We start from the raw sequence: 17486 nt of genomic DNA, 5'->3' as shown, positions 1-17486 counted from the left end.
TCCCCTTAGCAGAGAGGTCAGTAACCAGGGGGGGGGGCAGAGATTTAAAGTCAGGGGCAGGAGATTTCGGGGGGATTTGAGGAGAAACGTTTTCACCCAGAGGGTGGTGGGAATCTAGGACTCGCTGCCTGGAATGGTGGGAGAGGCGGGAACCCTCACACCATCGAGATGAGGACTTGAAACGCTGCAGCTACAGACAGAGTGATTGAAAAACGGGATTAGAATTAGATAGGGACACGATGGTCCTCTCTCTGTGCTGTAAATACTCTATGACTCTAAAAACACACACACACACACACATACATACAAACACGCACACACAGCAACACACACAAACATGCAAAGAAACACATATACAAATACGCACAATAGCACACACACATATAAACACACACAAATACATGCAAACACACACTCACATGCATGCACGCAAAAACACGCACATACACACATTCAAACATGCACACACATACATGCAAATGTACACACATGCAAGCACGCACGCAAAAACATGCACTCACATGTAATGACGTATGCAAATACACATACAAACACATGCAAATACGCACACACACACAAACACTCACACACACACTCACACGATCCTCCATCGCTCTCCCAGGGGTGCTGAGGCCTCGATGACTGTGACCGACCTCCCAGTTGCTCTGGGCCTGGATGAGCCAACTCAGACTGGGAATCGATGCTGCTCAGAGCGGCTGAGGACTGCATTGGCCACGAACGGGGTCTTTTCCTGACCAGACCGGATCGCGTGCGTGGGAGACCCCAGCGTTCCCGCCGCTGACACCACCCTGTCTGTGTTCGCAGGTAACCCACTCGCAGGGAGAGCTTTCTGAAATCGCCGCAGAGACTCAGGACCAGCCCAGGCAGCAATGGCAGTCACCCAGATACAGAAGGGCGCGATGGTACAGAGTTCTCAGAGTTACTGAGTCATCCCACCTGGACAAATCGATGTGGAGGGATTGAATTGTGGACAGACCTTGCATCGTCTGAGCAACATGAATCTAATCGCTCCCCCTTCCCTCCCTCCCTCGCTGCCTCTTCTTCTCCCACTCACTCCCCTCCCATCCCACCCTCCCTTCTCCCTCTCACTCCCCCTTCCCTCCCTCCCTTTCTCCTGTTCCCTCCCTCCCTCTCTCCCTCCCTTTCTCCTTCTCTTCCCCTCTTTCCCTTTCTCCCACTCACTCCCCTTCCATCCCTCCCTCCCCTTCTCCCTCTGACTCTCTCCTTCCCTCCCCTCCCTTTCTCCCTCCCTCTCACTTTCTCCCTTCCCTCCCTCCCTCTCGCCCCTTCCCTCCCTCTCTCCTCCCTCCCTTACTCCTCTTCCCTCCCTCCCTTTCTCCCTCCCTCCCTTCCCTCCCTCCCTTTCTCCCTCCTCCTCTCCTCCCTCTCTCTCCTTCCCTCCCTCATTCTCTCTCCTTCCCTCCCTCCCTCTCTCTCCTTCCCTCCCTCATTCTCTCCCCTTCCCTCCCTCCCTCTCTCCCCTTCCCTCCCTCCCTTTCTCCCCTTCCCTCCCTCCCTTTCTCCCCTTCCCTCCCCTCCCTTTCTCCCCTTCCTCCCTCCCTCTCTCTCCCCTTCCCTCCCTCTCCTCTCTCCCTCCCTCCCTCTCTCCCCTTCCCTCTCTCCCTTTCTCCCCTTCCCTCCCTCTCTCTCCTTCCCTCCCTCATTCTCTCCACTTCCCTCCCTCCCCTCTCTCTCCTTCCCTCCCTCATTCTCTCCCCTTCCCTCCCTCCCTCTCTCCCCTTCCGTCCCTCCCTTTCTCCCCTTCCCTCCCTCCTCTCTCTCCCCTTCCCTCCCTCCTCTCTCTCCTTCCCTCCCTCATTCTCTCCCCTTCCCTCCCTCCCTCTCTCCCCTTCCCTCTCTCCCCATCCCCTCCCTCCGTCTCTCCTCTTCCCTCCCTCCCTTTCTCCCCTTCCCTCCCTCCGTCTCTCCTCTTCCCTCCCTCCCTTTCTCCCCGTCCCTCCCTCCGTCTCTCCTCTTCCCTCCCTCCCTTTCTCCCCTTCCCTCCCTCCATCTCTCCTCATCCCTCCCTCCCTTTCTCCTCTTCCCTCCCTCCGTCTCTCCTCTTCCCTCCCTTCTCCCTCTCACTCTCCCCTTTCTCTCCCTCCCTTCTCTCTCACTCTCCCCTTTCTCTCCCTCCCTTCTCCCTCTCGCTCTCCCCTTTCTCTCCCTTCCCTCCCTTCTCTCTCTCCTCTCCCTTTCTCTCCCTCCCTTCTCCCTCTCCCATTTCTCTCCCTTCCCTCCCTTCTCTCTCTCACTCTTCCCTTTCCCTCCCTATTTCCCTTTCCCTCCTTCCCTTTCTCTCTCTCTCTTTCTCCCTCTCACTCGCTCCTTCTGTTGGGGGGGAAAAAACACTGGGTTCAAAGATTTATTTCTGTTTATTTCTCTCTCCACTCCCCAGCTTTGAAGTCAGGTGGGGCGGGGGAATGAGGTGGAAGTGCAGTCTGAGATGCCTTGCTCTCTGGAGAAGCTGTGTGTGTGCAAATCACAGAGGTGGAATGGGCCTGGGGGGTGGAGGCTCAGTGGGGGTGTTGGGGCTCCCCCCCCCCGCCAAACCCGGAATAACGAGTGCGTGAATTCCCCTCTAATTAAATGAACCAATACTTGCAACACGCCTGGGATTCCGCACCCCCCCCAACCCACCCACCGACCTAGAATCAGTGTAGCACGGTGGCACAATGGGTTAGCACTGCTGCCTCACAGCGCCAGGGACCCAGGTTCGATTCTGGTCTTGGGTCACTGTCTGTGCGGAGTTTGCACGTTCTCCCCGTGTCTGCGTGGGTTTCCTCCGGGTGCTCCGGTTTCCTCCCACAGTCTGAAAGATGTGTGGGTTAGGTGGATTGGACATGCTAAATTGCCCCTCAGTGTCCAAAGATGTACAGGTTAGGTGGATTGGCCATGCTAAATTGCCCCTTCATGTCCAAAGATGTGTAGGTTAGATGGATTGGCCATGCTAAATTGCCACTTAGTGTCTAAAGATGTGCTGGTTAGGTGGATTGGCCATGCTAAATTGCCCCTTAGTGTCCAAAGATGTACAGGTTAAGTGGATTGGCCATGCTAAATTGCCCCTTCATGTCCAAAGATGTGTAGGTTAGATGGATTGGCCATGCTAAATTGCCACTTAGTGTCTAAAGATGTGCTGGTTAGGTGGATTGGCCATGCTAAATTGCCCCTTAGTGTCCAAAGATGTGTGGGTTAGGTGGATTGGCTGTGATAAATTGCCCCTTAGTGTCAGGGGGATTAGCAGGGTAAATACAGGGGTTATGGGGATCGGGTGGAATTGTTGTCGATGCAGACTCAATGGGGTAAATGGCCTCTCTCTGCACTGTAGAGATTCGATGATTCCTCCCTCGGCCGTTTCTGCTCTGTTTGGGGCTGGAGCTGCACAAAGGGATGGCGGGGGACGCGCCCCAGTAACGCAGCCGTCTGGTTGACTGTCTTCTCTCCTGTCTGCCTCGCAGGGTGCAGCTATGTTCCCCAGCAAGGTCACCACGGAACAGCAATCCCTGGTCCTGGTGAAACGTCTGTTGGCCGTGGCTATCTCCTGCATCACCTATCTCCGAGGGCTCTTTCCCGAGCACGCCTACGGCACGCGATATCTGGAGGGTAAACATTCTTTTTTTTTATCCGTGGGACACGGGCGTCGCTGGCTGGGCCAGCATTTATTGCCCATCCCTAGTTGCCCTTGAGAAGGTGGTGGTGAGCTGCCATCTTGAATCACTGCTGTCCACGTGCTGTGGGTTGACCCACAGCGCTGTGAGGGAGGGAAATCCAGGATTTTGACCCCAGCCACAGTGAAGGAACGGCCGATATATTTCCAAGTCGGGACGGTGAGTGGCTCGGAGGGGGGAACTTGCAGGTGGTGGTGTTCCCCATGTGTCTGCTGCCCTTGTCCTTCTAGATGGAAGTGGTCGTGGGTTTGGAAGGTGCTGTCGAAGGATCTTTGGTGAATTGCTGCAGTGCATCTTGTAGATGGTACACACGGCTGCTACTGAGCGTCGGTGGTGGAGGGAGTGAGTGTTTGTGGTCAGCGTGTCGATCGAGCGGGGCTGCTTTGTCCTGGATGATGTCGAGCTTCTCGAGTGTTGGTGGAGCCGCACTCATCCAGGCAAGTGGAGATTGTTGGTGGAGCCGCATTCATCCAGGCAAGTGGAGATTGTTGTTGGAGCCGCACTCATCCAGGCAAGTATAGATTGTTGTTGGAGCCGCACTCATCCAGGCAAGTGGAGATTGTTGTTGGAGCCGCACTCATCCAGGCAAGTGGAGATTGTTCCATCACACTCCTGACTTAATAAGAACATAAGAACTAGGAGCAGGAGTACACCATCTGGCCCCTAGAGCCTTCTCAATGGCTCATCTTTTCGTGGACTCAGCTCCACTTACCCGCCCGCTCCCCTTAATTCCTTTACTGTTCCAAAATCTATCTATCCTTGCCTTAAAAACATTCAATGAGGTAGCCTCAACTGGGCAGGGAATTCCACACATTCACAACCCTTTGTGTGAAGAAGTTCCTCCTCAACTCAGTCCTAAATCTGCTCCTCCTTATTTTGAGGCCATGCCCCCTAGTTCTAGTTTCACCCGCCAGTGGAAACAACTTCCCTGCTTCTATCTTATCTATTCCCTTCAGAATCTTATATGTTCCAATAAGATCTTCCCTCATTCTTCTGAATTCCAAAGAGTATAGCCCCAGTCTACTCAGTCTCTCCTCATAAGCCAACCCTCTCAACTCCGGAATCAACCTAGTGAATCTCCTCTGCGCCCCCTCCAGTGCCAGTATATCCTTTCTCAAGTAAGGAGACCAAAACTGTTCAGAGTACTCCAGGTGTGGCCTCACCAGCACCTTATACAGCTGCAACATAACCTCGCTGTTTTTAACTCCATCCCTCGAGCAATGAAGGACAAAATTCCATCTGCCGCCTTAATTACCTGCTGCACCTGCAAACCAACTCCTTGTGCCGTGTAGATGATGGACAGGTTTTGGGGAATGAGGAGGTGAGTTACTCACCGCAGGATTCCCAGCCTCTGACCTGCTCTGGTCGCCACTGTGTTTATCTGGTGAGTCCAGTTGAGTTTTTGGTCAATGGTAACCCCCAGGGTGTTGATAGTGGGGGGGATTCAGTGATGGTAACACCCTTGAATGTCAAGGCACGATGGTTATTGTCTACATCACACACGCTGGGAGCAGCAGAGAGAAACTCTTCCCCACCCCCCAACTCCCACCCACACTACCCTCCCATTCCGCCCTGGTATACCCACGGAGGTGAAACTCATTCCTCTCAGAGGGTGCTGAGTCTCTGGAACTCAAAGGCAGAGGGAGCAGAGGCGGATAGATTCTCAGCAAGCTGTTGTGGAGAGAGGTGGGCATGATAGTTTATCGATGGGTAGGTTAGATGCAGATTTGACATTACACGGTGGCACAGCGGTTAGCACTGTTGCCTCACAGCGGCTAGGACGCGCATTCGATTCCGGCCTTGGGTCACTGCGGAGTCTACACGTTCTCCCTCGGGTCTGCGTGGGTTTCCTCCGGGTTCCCCAGTTTCTTCCCACAGTCGAAAGATGTGCAGGTTAGGGGGAATTGGCCATGCAAAATTGCCCCTTAGTGTCCAAAGATGTGTAGGTTAGGTGGATTGGCCGTGTTAAATTGCCCCTTAGTGTCCATAGATGTACAGGTTAGGTGGATTGGCCATGCTAAATTGCCCCTTAGTGTTCAAAGATGTGCGGGTTAGGTGGATTGGCCATGCTAAATTGTCCCTTAGTGTCCAAAGATGTGCGGGTTAGGTGGATTGGCCATGCTAAATTGTCCCTTAGTGTCCAAAGATGTGCGGGTTAGGTGGATTGGCCATGCTAAATTGATAAATTTTTAAACACGCTTCACTTTCCTAAGGGGCCATTAAAACCACAGGGCACTCTATTAGGTCCAGATTAAAACCAGCATGATATCAATTATACTGCAGCAGGAACAATAAAGGACACCAGTCACAGACAACACGGTGCCAACAAATTGCCAGGGACTGCAGAAATACCCTGCAGAGAAACTGGATTAAAATGCATTTCATAAAAGGCTAGGGTTACAGAACCAAGGCGGGTAGATTGAGACCTGATCTGATTGACTGGCGGCAGAACAGGGCTGAGGGGCCAAACGGCCTCCGCCTGTTCCTATCTGCCCCATTCGGGTTGCCTGCTGGCTAGTTTTCTCATCTGGAATGGTGTTTTTTTCTCCTCCTTTCAGATCTCTGTGTGAAAATACTCCGGGAGGATGAAAACTGCCCTGGATCCTCGCAGATTGTGAAATGGTGGGTGGCAAATATTGCTCTGTCCTTCAGAATCGTAGAAGGGAAATGTTCAGTTCAGTGTGACAGGGTGTGGTTAGCACTGCTGCCTCGCGGCGCCAGGGACCCGGGTTCGATTCCGGCCTCGGGTCACTGTCTGTGTGGAGTCTGCACGTTCTCTCCCCGTGTCTGCGTGGGTTCCCTCCGGGTGCTCCAGATTCCTCCCATAGTCCAAAGATGTGCAGGTTAGGTGGATTGGCCGTGCTAAATTGTCCCTTAGTGTCCAAAGATGTGCAGGTTAGGTGGATTGGCCATGCTAAATTGTCCCTTAGTATCCAAAGATGTGCAGGTTAGGTGGATTGGCCATGCTAAATTGTCCCTTAGTATCCAAAGATGTGCAGGTTAGGTGGATTGGCCATGCTAAATTGTCCCTTAGTGTCCAAAGATGTGTAGGTTAGGTGGATTGACCATGCTAAATTGTCCCTTAGTGTCCAAAGATGTGTAGGTTAGGTGGATTGACCATGCTAAATTGTCCCTTAGTGTCCAAAGATGTGTAGGTTAGGTGGATTGGCCATGCTAAATTGTCCCTTAGTGTCCAAAGATGTGTAGGTTAGGTGGATTGACCATGCTAAATTGTCCCTTAGTGTCCAAAGATGTGTAGGTTAGGTGGATTGACCATGCTAAATTGTCCCTTAGTGTCCAAAGATGTGTAGGTTAGGTGGATTGACCATGCTAAATTGTCCCTTAGTGTCCAAAGATGTACAGGTTAGGTGGATTGGCCATGCTAAATTGTCCCTTAGTGTCCAAAGATGTGTAGGTTAGGTGGATTGGCCATGCTAAATTGTCCCTTAGTGTCCAAAGATGTGTAGGTTAGGTGGATTGGCCATGCTAAATTGCTCCTTGTATTCCGGTGGTAGAGGCGGGGGCAATGGCAACATTTAAAAGACATTTGGACAGGTAGATGGATGGGAAAGGCTTAGAGGGAAACGGGCCCAAACGCAGGCAAATGAGACGAGTTCAGATTAGGAAACCTGGTCAGCACGGAGAAGTTTAGATTTGATTTATTATTGTCACGTGTATTGGGACACAGTGAAAAGTATTGTTTCTTGCGCTCTATACAGACAAACCATACCGTTCATAGAGTACATAGATTTGATTTATTATTGTCACATGTATTGGGATACAGTGAAAAGTATTGTTTCTTGCGCGCCATACAGAGAAAGCATACCGTTCATAGAGAAGGAAAGGAGAGGGTGCAGAATGTAGTGTTACAGTCATAGCTAGGGTGTAGAGAAAGATCAACTTAATGCGAGGTAGGTCCATTCAAAAGTCTGACAGCAGCAGGGAAGAAGCTGTTCTTGAGTCGGTCGGTACGTGACCTCAGACTTTTGTATCTTTTTCCCGACGGAAGAAGGTGGAAGAGAGAATGTCCGGGGTGCGTGGGGGGTCCTTGATTATGCCGGCTGCTTTTCCTGAGGCAGTGGGAAGTGTAGACGGAGTCAATGGATGGGAGGCTGGGTTTGCGTGATGGATTGGGCTACATTCACGACCCTTTGTAGTTCCTTGCGGTCTTGGGCAGAACAGGAGCCCAGACCAAGCTGTGATACAACCAGAAAGAATGCTTTCTATGGGGCATCTGTAAAAGTTGGTGAGAGTCGTAGCGGACATGCCAAATTTCCTTAGTCTTCTGCGAAAGTAGAGGTGTTGGGCTGAAGGGCCTGTTTCCATGTACACATCACCATCACTCTTTGAATGCCCCGGCCCAATAGATCTCGGGTCGGCGATATAAGGTAGAATGGGCCCGTCGCCATGACGTCTTGCTTGCTTATTCTCTTTCTTGTAGGATGCTGGGATGCTACGATGCGTTACAGAAGAAATATGTAAGCCTCTTTTATTTGTCATTGAACCATAGAACCATAGAAAATTACAGCTCAGAAACAGACCTTTTGGCCCTTCTTGTCTGTGCCGAACCATTTTATGCCTAGTCCCACTGACCTGCACTTGGACCATATCCCTCCACACCCCTCTCATCCATGAACCCGTCCAAGTTTTTCTTAAATGTTAAAAATTTACCACTTTATCCGGCAGCTCATTCCACACTCCCACCACTCTCTGCGTGAAGAAGCCCCCCCTAATATTCCCTTTAAACTTTTCTCCTTTCACCCTTAACCCATGCCCTCTGGTTTTTTTCTCCCCTAGCCTCAGCGGAAAAAGCCTGCTTGCATTCACTCTATCTATACCCATCAAAATCTTATACACCTCTATCAAATCTCCCCTCAATCTTCGACGCTCCAGGGAATAAAGTCCCAACCTATTCAATCTCTCTCTGTAACTCAGCTTCTCAAGTCCCGGCAACATCCTTGTGAAGTGGTTAGTGGTTAGTGGCACGTTCTCCCCGTGTCTGCGTGGGTTTCCTCCGGGTGCTTCGGTTTCCTCCCACGGTCTGAAAGACGTGCTGGTTAGGGTGGATCGGCCGTGCTAAATTCTCCCTCAGTGTAACCCGAACAGGAGTGTGGCGACTAGGGGATTTTCACAGTAACTTCATTGCAGTGTTAATGTCAGCCGACTTGTGACACTAATAAATAAACTTTTTAATTTGCACTCTCTCCAACAAGGCATATTGACACAGAGCCTTTATTGCAAGTTGCAGGAAAAATTTACCCCGGGGCCAGGTGAGGATGATACCAGGACAGGGGAACCACTAGCTTTGTTTAAGAGGTAGATTTCTGAAGCTCACAGTGAGAGGCACAAAGGTCGAGGGAGAGGTCTAGGGGCTGGAGGAGGTTACAGAGATAGAGAGTGGGTCCAGGGGGCTGGAGGAGGTTACAAAGATAGGGAGGGGGTGTAGGGGCTGGTGGAGGTTACAGAGATAGGGAGGGGGTGTAGGGGCTGGAGGACGTTACAGAGACAGGGAGGGGGGTGTAGGGGCTGGGGGAGGTTACAGAGATAGGGAGGGGGTGTAGGGGCTGGAGGAGGTTACAGAGACAGGGAGGGGGGGTGTAGGGGGCTGAAGGAGGTTACAGAGATAGGGAGGGGGTGTAGGGGGCTGGAGAAGGTTACAGAGATAGGGAGGGGGGTGTAGGGACTGGAGGAGGTTACAGAGATAGGGAGGGGGTGTCGGGGGCTGGAGGAGGTTACAGAGATAGGGAGGGGGTGTAGGGGCTGGAGGAGGTTACAGAGACAGGGAGGGGGGTGTAGGGGGCTGAAGGAGGTTACAGAGATAGGGAGGGGGTGTAGGGGGCTGGAGAAGGTTACAGAGATAGGGATGGGGGTGTAGGGGCTGGAGGAGGTTACGGAGATAGGGAGGGGTGTGTAAGGGCTGGAGGAGGTTACGGAGATAGGGAAGTGTAAGGGCTGGAGGAGGTTACAGAGATAGGGAGGGGGTGTAGGGGGCTGGAGAAGGTTACAGAGATAGGGATGGGGTTGTAGGGACTGGAGGAGGTTACAGAGATAGGGAGGGGGTGTAGGGGGCTGGAGAAGGTTACAGAGATAGGGATGGAGTTGTAGGGACTGGAGGAGGTTACAGAGATAGGGAGGGGGTGTAGGGGCTGGAGGAGGTTACAGAGATAGGGAGGGGGTGTAAGGGCTGGAGGAGGTTACGGTGATAGGGAGGGAAGTGTAAAGGCTGGAGGAGGTTACAGAGATAGGGAGGGGGGTGTAGGGGGCTGGAGAAGGTTACAGAGATAGGGAGGGGGGTGTAGGGGGCTGGAGAAGGTTACAGAGATAGGGAGGCGGTGTGGCCAGGCAGTCAGTATGCCTGGATGCCCCAGGCAGTCGGTGTGTCTGGATGCCACAGTATACGTGTTCAGTATAGCTTCTTACCAAATGACAGTGCGTCGCTCCCTCGGTCCTGACACTGGGGAAGTGTCGGCCCGGACTCTGGACTTGACCCTCTGAAGTAATGAAGGGACGCCTCAACAGTCTGCAGTCATTGAGTTGTTCAATCACCTTTAAACTATCTTGTGCTTTCCCTCTGTACAGCTACGGATGCTGATTTTAGCTGTAAGTACCTCGTTAACTTTAACAACGTTTCCAAACACTGATTCCGCTTCCTGACCAGTGACCGCTGGATTACTCACACCCTTTTTTAACTTTTGCTTTGACTTGCAGATCTACACAAATGAGGAAGATCCTCAGGTATGTTCTGAGAGGGAAGTGTAAGTGATATGTATACAGTGTGTGTGCTTTAATATTGCAGGAGGATGTTTGAAATTCAGCTTTATGCTACAGGCAGTCGGTATGTCTGGATGCTACAGACAGTCGGTATGTCTGGATGCCACAGACAGTCGGTATGTCTGGATGCCACACAGACAGTCGGTATGTCTGGATGCTACAGACAGTCGGTATGTCTGATGCTACAGACAGTCGGTATGTCTGGATGCTACAGACAGTCGGTATGTCTGGATGCCCCAGGCAGTCGGTATGTCTGGATGCCCCAGGCAGTCGGTACGTCTGGATGCTACAGGCAGTCGGTATGTCTGGATGCCCCAGGCAGTCGGTATGTCTGGATGCCACACAGACAGTCGGTATGTCTGGGTGCTACAGGCTGTCGGTATGTCTGGATGCCCCAGGCAGTCGGTATGTCCGGATGCCACACAGGCAGTCGGTATGTCTGGATGCTACAGACAGTCGGTATGTCTGGATGCCCCAGGCAGTCGGTATGTCTGGATGCTCCAGGCAGTCGGTATGTCTGGATGCTACAAGCAGTCGGTATGTCTGGATGCTACAGACAGTCGGTATGTCTGGATGCTCCAGGCAGTCGGTATGTCTGGATGCTACAAGCAGTCGATATGTCTGGATGCTACAGACAGTCGGTATGTCTGCATGCTCCAGGCAGTCGGTCTGTCTGGATGCTCCAGGCAGTCAGTATGTCTGGCTGCTTCAGGCAGTCGGTCTGTCTGGATGCTACAGGCAGTCGGTATGTCTGGATGCTACAGACAGTCGGTATGTCTGGATGCTACAGACAGTCGGTCTGTCTGGATGCTCCAGGCAGTCGGTATGTCTGGCTGCTTCAGGCAGTCGGTCTGTCTGGATGCTACAGGCAGTCGGTCTGTCTGGATGCTACAGACAGTCGGTCTGTCTGGATGCTACAGACAGTCGGTCTGTCTGGATGCTACAGACAGTCGGTATGTCTGGATGCTACAGACAGTCGGTATGTCTGGATGCTACAGGCAGTCGGTATGTCTGGATGCTACAGGCAGTCGGTATGTCTGGATGCTACAGGCAGTCGGTATGTCTGGATGCTACAGGCAGTCGGTCTGTCGATGCTACAGGCAGTCGGTCTGTCTGGATGCTACAGACAGTCGGTCTGTCTGGATGCTACAGGCAGTCGGTCTGTCTGGATGCTACAGGCAGTCGGTATGTCTGGCTGCTTCAGGCAGTCTGTCTGTCTGGATGCTACAGGCAGTCGGTATGTCTGGATGCTACAGGCAGTCGGTATGTCTGATGCTACAGACAGTTGGTATGTCTGATGCTACAGACAGTCGGTATGTCTGATGCTACAGGCAGTCGGTCTGTCTGGATGCTACAGGCAGTCGGTATGTCTGGCTGCTTCAGGCAGTCGGTATGTCTGGATGCTATAGGCAGTCGGTCTGTCTGGATGCTACAGGCAGTCGGTCTGTCTGGATGCTACAGGCAGTCGGTATGTCTGGATGCTACAGGCAGTCGGTATGTCTGATGCTACAGACAGTTGGTATGTCTGATGCTACAGACAGTCGGTATGTCTGATGCTACAGGCAGTCGGTCTGTCTGGATGCTACAGGCAGTCGGTATGTCTGGCTGCTTCAGGCAGTCGGTATGTCTGGCTGCTTCAGGCAGTCGGTCTGTCTGGATGCTACAGGCAGTCAGTATGTCTGGATGCTATAGGCAGTCGGTATGTCTGGATGCTACAGACAGTCAGTATGTCTGGCTGCTTCAGGCAGTCGGTCTGTCTGGATGCTACAGGCAGTCAGTATGTCTGGATGCTACAGGCAGTCAGTATGTCTGGATGCTACAGGCAGTTGGTATGTCTGGATGCTACAGGCAGTCGGTCTGTCTGGATGCTACAGGCAGTCGGTCTGTCGATGCTACAGGCAGTCGGTCTGTCTGGATGCTACAGACAGTCGGTCTGTCTGGATGCTACAAACAGTCAGTATGTCTGGATGCTACAGGCAGTCGGTATGTCTGGATGCTACAGGCAGTCGGTCTGTCTGGATGCTACAGGCAGTCGGTATGTCTGGCTGCTTCAGGCAGTCGGTCTGTCTGGATGCTACAGGCAGTCAGTATGTCTGGATGCTACAGGCAGTCGGTATGTCTGGATGCTACAGACAGTCAATATGTCTGGATGCTCCAGGCAGTCAGTATGTCTGGCTGCTTCAGGCAGTCGGTCTGTCTGGATGCTACAGGCAGTCAGTATGTCTGGATGCTACAGGCAGTCGGTATGTCTGGATGCTACAGGCAGTCAGTATGTCTGGATGCTACAGGCAGTCGGTATGTCTGGATGCTACAGGCAGTCAGTATGTCTGAATGCTACAGGCAGTCGGTATGTCTGGATGCTACAGACAGTTGATATGTCCGATGCTACAGGCAGTCGATATGTCCGATGCTACAGGCAGTCGGTATGTCTGGATGCTACAGACAGTTGATATGTCCGATGCTACAGACAGTCGATATGTCTGATGCTACAGACAGTCGGTATGTCTGACGGAATATGGCTCAGATGCTGGGGAAGCAAATTAATTACTCAATTCAACCTTGCAAGTGGTTACATAAAGTAGAACTAATGGACCTTTGTGTACTTTAAATTCCCTGGGATTTCAGATTCTGCACTCTCTCGTTTCCTTCTCTATGAACGGTATGCTTTGTCTGTATAGCGCGCAAGAAACAATACTTTTCTCTGTGTCCCAATACATGTGACAAGAATAAATCAAATCAAATTAACTCCAGTCATACAGCGCCTGTATGATGACCTGACCGAGGCCCAGGAGGGTGGCCCCTCGGAGTACCAGCTCCCTGATTGAGGTAACGATGGCCTGCCCAATCAGTGAGCCTGACCCGTGCGTGTATTGAGGAGTGTCGAGGTGACTGTTACCCGGGATTCTGACTCTGAAAACCTCTTCGGAGTGGAATTGAGTTTGTGGATGAAAGGAATCTGGTGAAGGGACGCCGGCCTCTGAGGAGTTATTTCACCCGGTAACAGAGTAAAACATCCCCAGGCTCTCCACAGGAGTGGAGGTCGGAGTAAATTTGAAACCCTTGTCACATAAGGGGAGATATTAGGGACAAACAACTAAAAGCTCGGTCATAGAGGTCGGTTTTAAGGAGCATCTCTACTCCTGAGAAAGTTTGATTTGATTTGATTTATTATTGTCACATGTATCGGGATACAGTGAAAAGTATTGTTTCTCGCGCGCTATACAGACAAAGCATACCGTTCATAGAGAAGGGAAGGAGAGAGTGCAGAATGTAGTGTTACAGTCATAGCTAGGGTGTAGAGAAAGTTCAACTTAGTGCGAGGTAGGTCCATTCAAAAGTCTGACGGCAGCAGGGAAGAAGCTGTTCTTGAGTCGGTTGGTGCGTGACCTCAGACTTTTGTCCCTTTTTCCCGACGGAAGAAGGTGGAAGAGAGAATGTCCGGGGTGTGTCGGGGGGTCCTTGATTATGCCGGCTGCTTTTCCCGAGGCAGCGGGAAGTGTAGACAGAGTCAATGGATGGGAGGCTGGTTTGCACGGTGGGACTGGGCTACGTTCACGACCCTTTGTAGTTTCTTGCGGTCTTGGGCAGAGCAGGAGCCATACCAAGCTGTGATACAACCAGAAAGAATGCTTTCTATGGGGCATCTGTAAAAGTTGGTGAGAGTCGTAGCGGACATGCCAAATTTCCTTAGTCTTCTGAGAAAGTAGAGGCGTTGGTGGGGCTTTCTTAACTATAGTGTCGGAGTGGAGGGGACCAGGACAGGTTGTTGGTGATCTGGACACCTAAAGACGTGAAGCTCTCGACCATTTCCACTTCGACTGTAGGTAGAGGGGTGACCCCTGTCGGCTGGTGTATTTTTAAAGTGTAGTCACTCTGACCTGGCGAATCTTGAGCAAGGCGGCACGGTAGCACAGTGGGTTAGCACTGCTGCTTCACAGCTCCAGGGTCCCGGGTTCGATTCCCGGCTCGGGTCACTGTCTGTGTGGAGTTTGCACATTCTCCTCGTGTCTGCGTGGGTTTCCTCCGGGTGCTCCGGTTTCCTCCCACAGTCCAAAGATGTGCGGGTTAGGTTGATTGGCCAGGTTAAAAATTGCCCCTTAGAGTCCTGGGATGTGTGGATTAGAGGGATTAGCGGGTAAATATGTGGGGGGTAGGGCCTGGGTGGGATTGTGGTCGGTGCAGACTCGATGGGCCGAATGGCCTCCTTCTGCACTGTAGGGTTTCTATGATTCTAAGATAGACTGAGCCAGAATTCTGACCTCGGGAGGCTCCCTGTCAAATTTCTTTTGCCTTTCCTTTCAGACGATCACTGAATGCTACCAGTTTAAGTTCAAGTACATGGCACAGGGACCAACAATGGACTTTGCGAGGTAGTCTTCCGAGGTGCTGTGCGCTTTGCCTGTCTGCATGGGAGGCGGTGATGGGGTTTTCTTTTAAAATTCGTCCATGGGACATGGGCGTCGCTGGTTGGGCCACCATTTATTATCCATCCCTAATTACCCCTCAAACTGAGGAGACCCCGCCAGGGCATTTCAGAGGCTCTGGTGTCCCTTGTCGGGCCAGACCGGGTAAGGGCGGCAGATTTCGCAGTGTCATAGAGGTTTACAGCATGGAAACAGGCCCTTCGGCCCAACTTGTCCATGCCGCCCAGTTTTTAACCACTAAGCTAATCCCAATTACCCACATTTGGCCCATATCCCTCTATACCCATCGTACCCATGTAACTGTCTAAACACTTTTTAAAAGACAAAATTGTACCCGCCTCTACTACTGCCTCTGGCAGCTCGTTCCAGACACTCACCACCCTCTGTGTGAAAAAATTGCCCCTCTGGACCCTCTCCCCTCTCACCTTAAACCGATGCCCTCTAGTTTTAGACTCCCCTACCTTTGGGAACAGATATTGACAATCTAGCTGATCCCCTCATTATTTTACAGACCTCTAAACGATCACCCCTAATCTCTACTTTCTCAGCAGATTAAAGAAATTCACCTTAAACCTATGCCCTCTAGTTTTAGACACCCCTATCTTTGGGAAAAGATGTCGACTCTCCACCTTTCCTTCCACATTACAACAATGGTTTCAATTCCATTTCTTTTTGGGAATTCCGAGTCTGGGGAGTTTCCTTCGGGTGCTCCGGTTTTCTCTCACACCCCAAAGATGTGTAGGTTAGGTGGATTGGCCATGCTAAATTGCCCCTTAGTGTCCAACGATATGTAGGTTGGGTGGATTGGCCATGCTAACTTGCCCCTTAGTGTCCAAAGATGTGTGCGTTAGGTGGATTGGCCATGCTAAATTACCCCCTGGTGTCCAATGATATGTAGGTTGGGTGGATTGGCCATGCTAAATTGCCCCTTAGTGTCCAAAGATGTGTAGGTTAGGGGGATTGGCCGTGCTAAATTGCCCCTTAGTGTCCAAAGATGTGTAGGTTAGGGGGATTGGCCGTGCTAAATTGCCCCTTAGTGTCCAAAGATGTGCAGCTTGGGGAGATTGGCCATGGGAATGCTCAAGAGGCCGGAATTACGGGTTGCAAATTCCCACATTCATGCCGTTAATCTAGGAGGTTGAAGATGCTTCTTCTCTCCCCCGACCCCCCCCTCCATTTGGCACGGTCGCTTTGCCCCCTCCCCTCGCCAGTTTAGTCTGTTGCAGTGCTGCGCCCTCCAGCTGCCCCGCTTTGTACTCACTCTCCTCTTTCCCCAGGAACAACCGGAAGGTCAGCTCCACCCTGAGCTGCTCGGACACGCGGAAGGCCAGCGTCCAGCTCATCCGCAAGCTGTACGTGCTGATGCAGAGCCTGGGGCCCCTGCCCAGTGACATCTGTCTGAAGATGAAGCTGTCCTACTATGATGAAGGTAAGGGACTGCCCCAGGCCACAGCGCAACCCACCCGCCAGCGTGCCGCACAGCCAGGAAGACACCAGCGTTTCAACAATAAACAAATGGGGAGAGACTTCGGGGTGCTCCAGTGCAGAGGGATCTGGGCGTCCCAGCTCATGAGTCATAGAAACCTAGCACGCAGGTCAAGTTTATTTATTAGTCACAAGTAGATTTAGTCCAGAGTGTGGCGACTAGGGGATTTTCACAGTAAATCATAGATTGATGAAGTTACTGTGAGAATCCCCTAGTCTCCACACTCTGGCACCTGTTCGGGTACACTGAGGGAGAATTTAGCATGGCCAATCCACCTAACCTGCACATCTTTGTACACTAAGGGGCAATTTAGCATGGCCAATCCATCTAACCTGCACATCTTTGTACACTAAGGGGCAATTTAGCATGGCCAATCCATCTAACCTGCACATCTTTGTACACTAAGGGGCAATTTAGCATGGCCAATCCACCTAACCTGCACATCTTTGTACACTAAGGGGCAATTTAGCATGGCCAATCCATCTAACCTGCACATCTTTGGACACCAAGGGGCAATTTAGCATGGCCAATCCACCTAACCTGCACATCTTTGTACACTAAGGGACAATTTAGCATGGCCAATCCATCTAACCTGCACATCTTTGGACACTAAGGGGCAATTTAGCATGGCCAATCCATCTAACCTGCACATCTTTGGACACTACATCTAACCTGCACATCTTTGGACACTACATCTAACCTGCACATCTTTGGACACTAAGGGGCAATTTAGCATGGCCAATCCACCTAGCCTGCACATCTTTGTACACTAAGGGGCAATTTAGCATGGCCAATCCATCTAACCTACACATCTTTGGACACTGAGGGGCAATTTAGCATGGCCAATCCATCTAACCTGCACATCTTTGTACACTAAGGGGCAATTTAGCATGGCCAATCCATCTAACCTGCACATCTTTGGACACTACATCTAACCTGCACATCTTTGGACACTAAGGGGCAATTTAGCATGGCCAATCCACCTAGCCTGCACATCTTTGTACACTAAGGGGCAATTTAGCATGGCCAATCCATCTAACCTACACATCTTTGGACACTGAGGGGCAATTTAGCATGGCCAATCCATCTAACCTGCACATCTTTGTACACTAAGGG

At 51.5% G+C, this 17486-nt stretch overlaps 1 protein-coding gene across 1 annotated transcript in view; it reads left to right on the top strand.

The window, feature by feature from the left end:
- The first annotated feature begins 843 nt into the window (after window positions 1-843).
- The window catches only part of LOC144487813 (HORMA domain-containing protein 1-like), a 42779-nt gene continuing 26136 nt past the window's right edge, over window positions 844-17486 (top strand). The window contains exons 1-8 of the mRNA XM_078205886.1: window positions 844-923; window positions 3480-3624; window positions 6248-6311; window positions 8131-8167; window positions 10269-10289; window positions 10398-10424; window positions 14763-14830; window positions 16162-16313. Of these exons, the coding sequence (XP_078062012.1) occupies window positions 891-923; window positions 3480-3624; window positions 6248-6311; window positions 8131-8167; window positions 10269-10289; window positions 10398-10424; window positions 14763-14830; window positions 16162-16313 (547 nt within the window). The 5' untranslated portion in view covers window positions 844-890. The remainder of the gene's footprint in view (window positions 924-3479; window positions 3625-6247; window positions 6312-8130; window positions 8168-10268; window positions 10290-10397; window positions 10425-14762; window positions 14831-16161; window positions 16314-17486) is intronic.

Source organism: Mustelus asterias, unplaced genomic scaffold (genome assembly GCF_964213995.1).
Source record: "Mustelus asterias unplaced genomic scaffold, sMusAst1.hap1.1 HAP1_SCAFFOLD_1051, whole genome shotgun sequence".
In the NCBI taxonomy this organism is placed as follows: domain Eukaryota; kingdom Metazoa; phylum Chordata; class Chondrichthyes; order Carcharhiniformes; family Triakidae; genus Mustelus; species Mustelus asterias.
The sequence above is the reverse complement of the archived record's forward strand: the minus strand, read 5'-3'. Positions and strand labels throughout refer to the sequence as shown.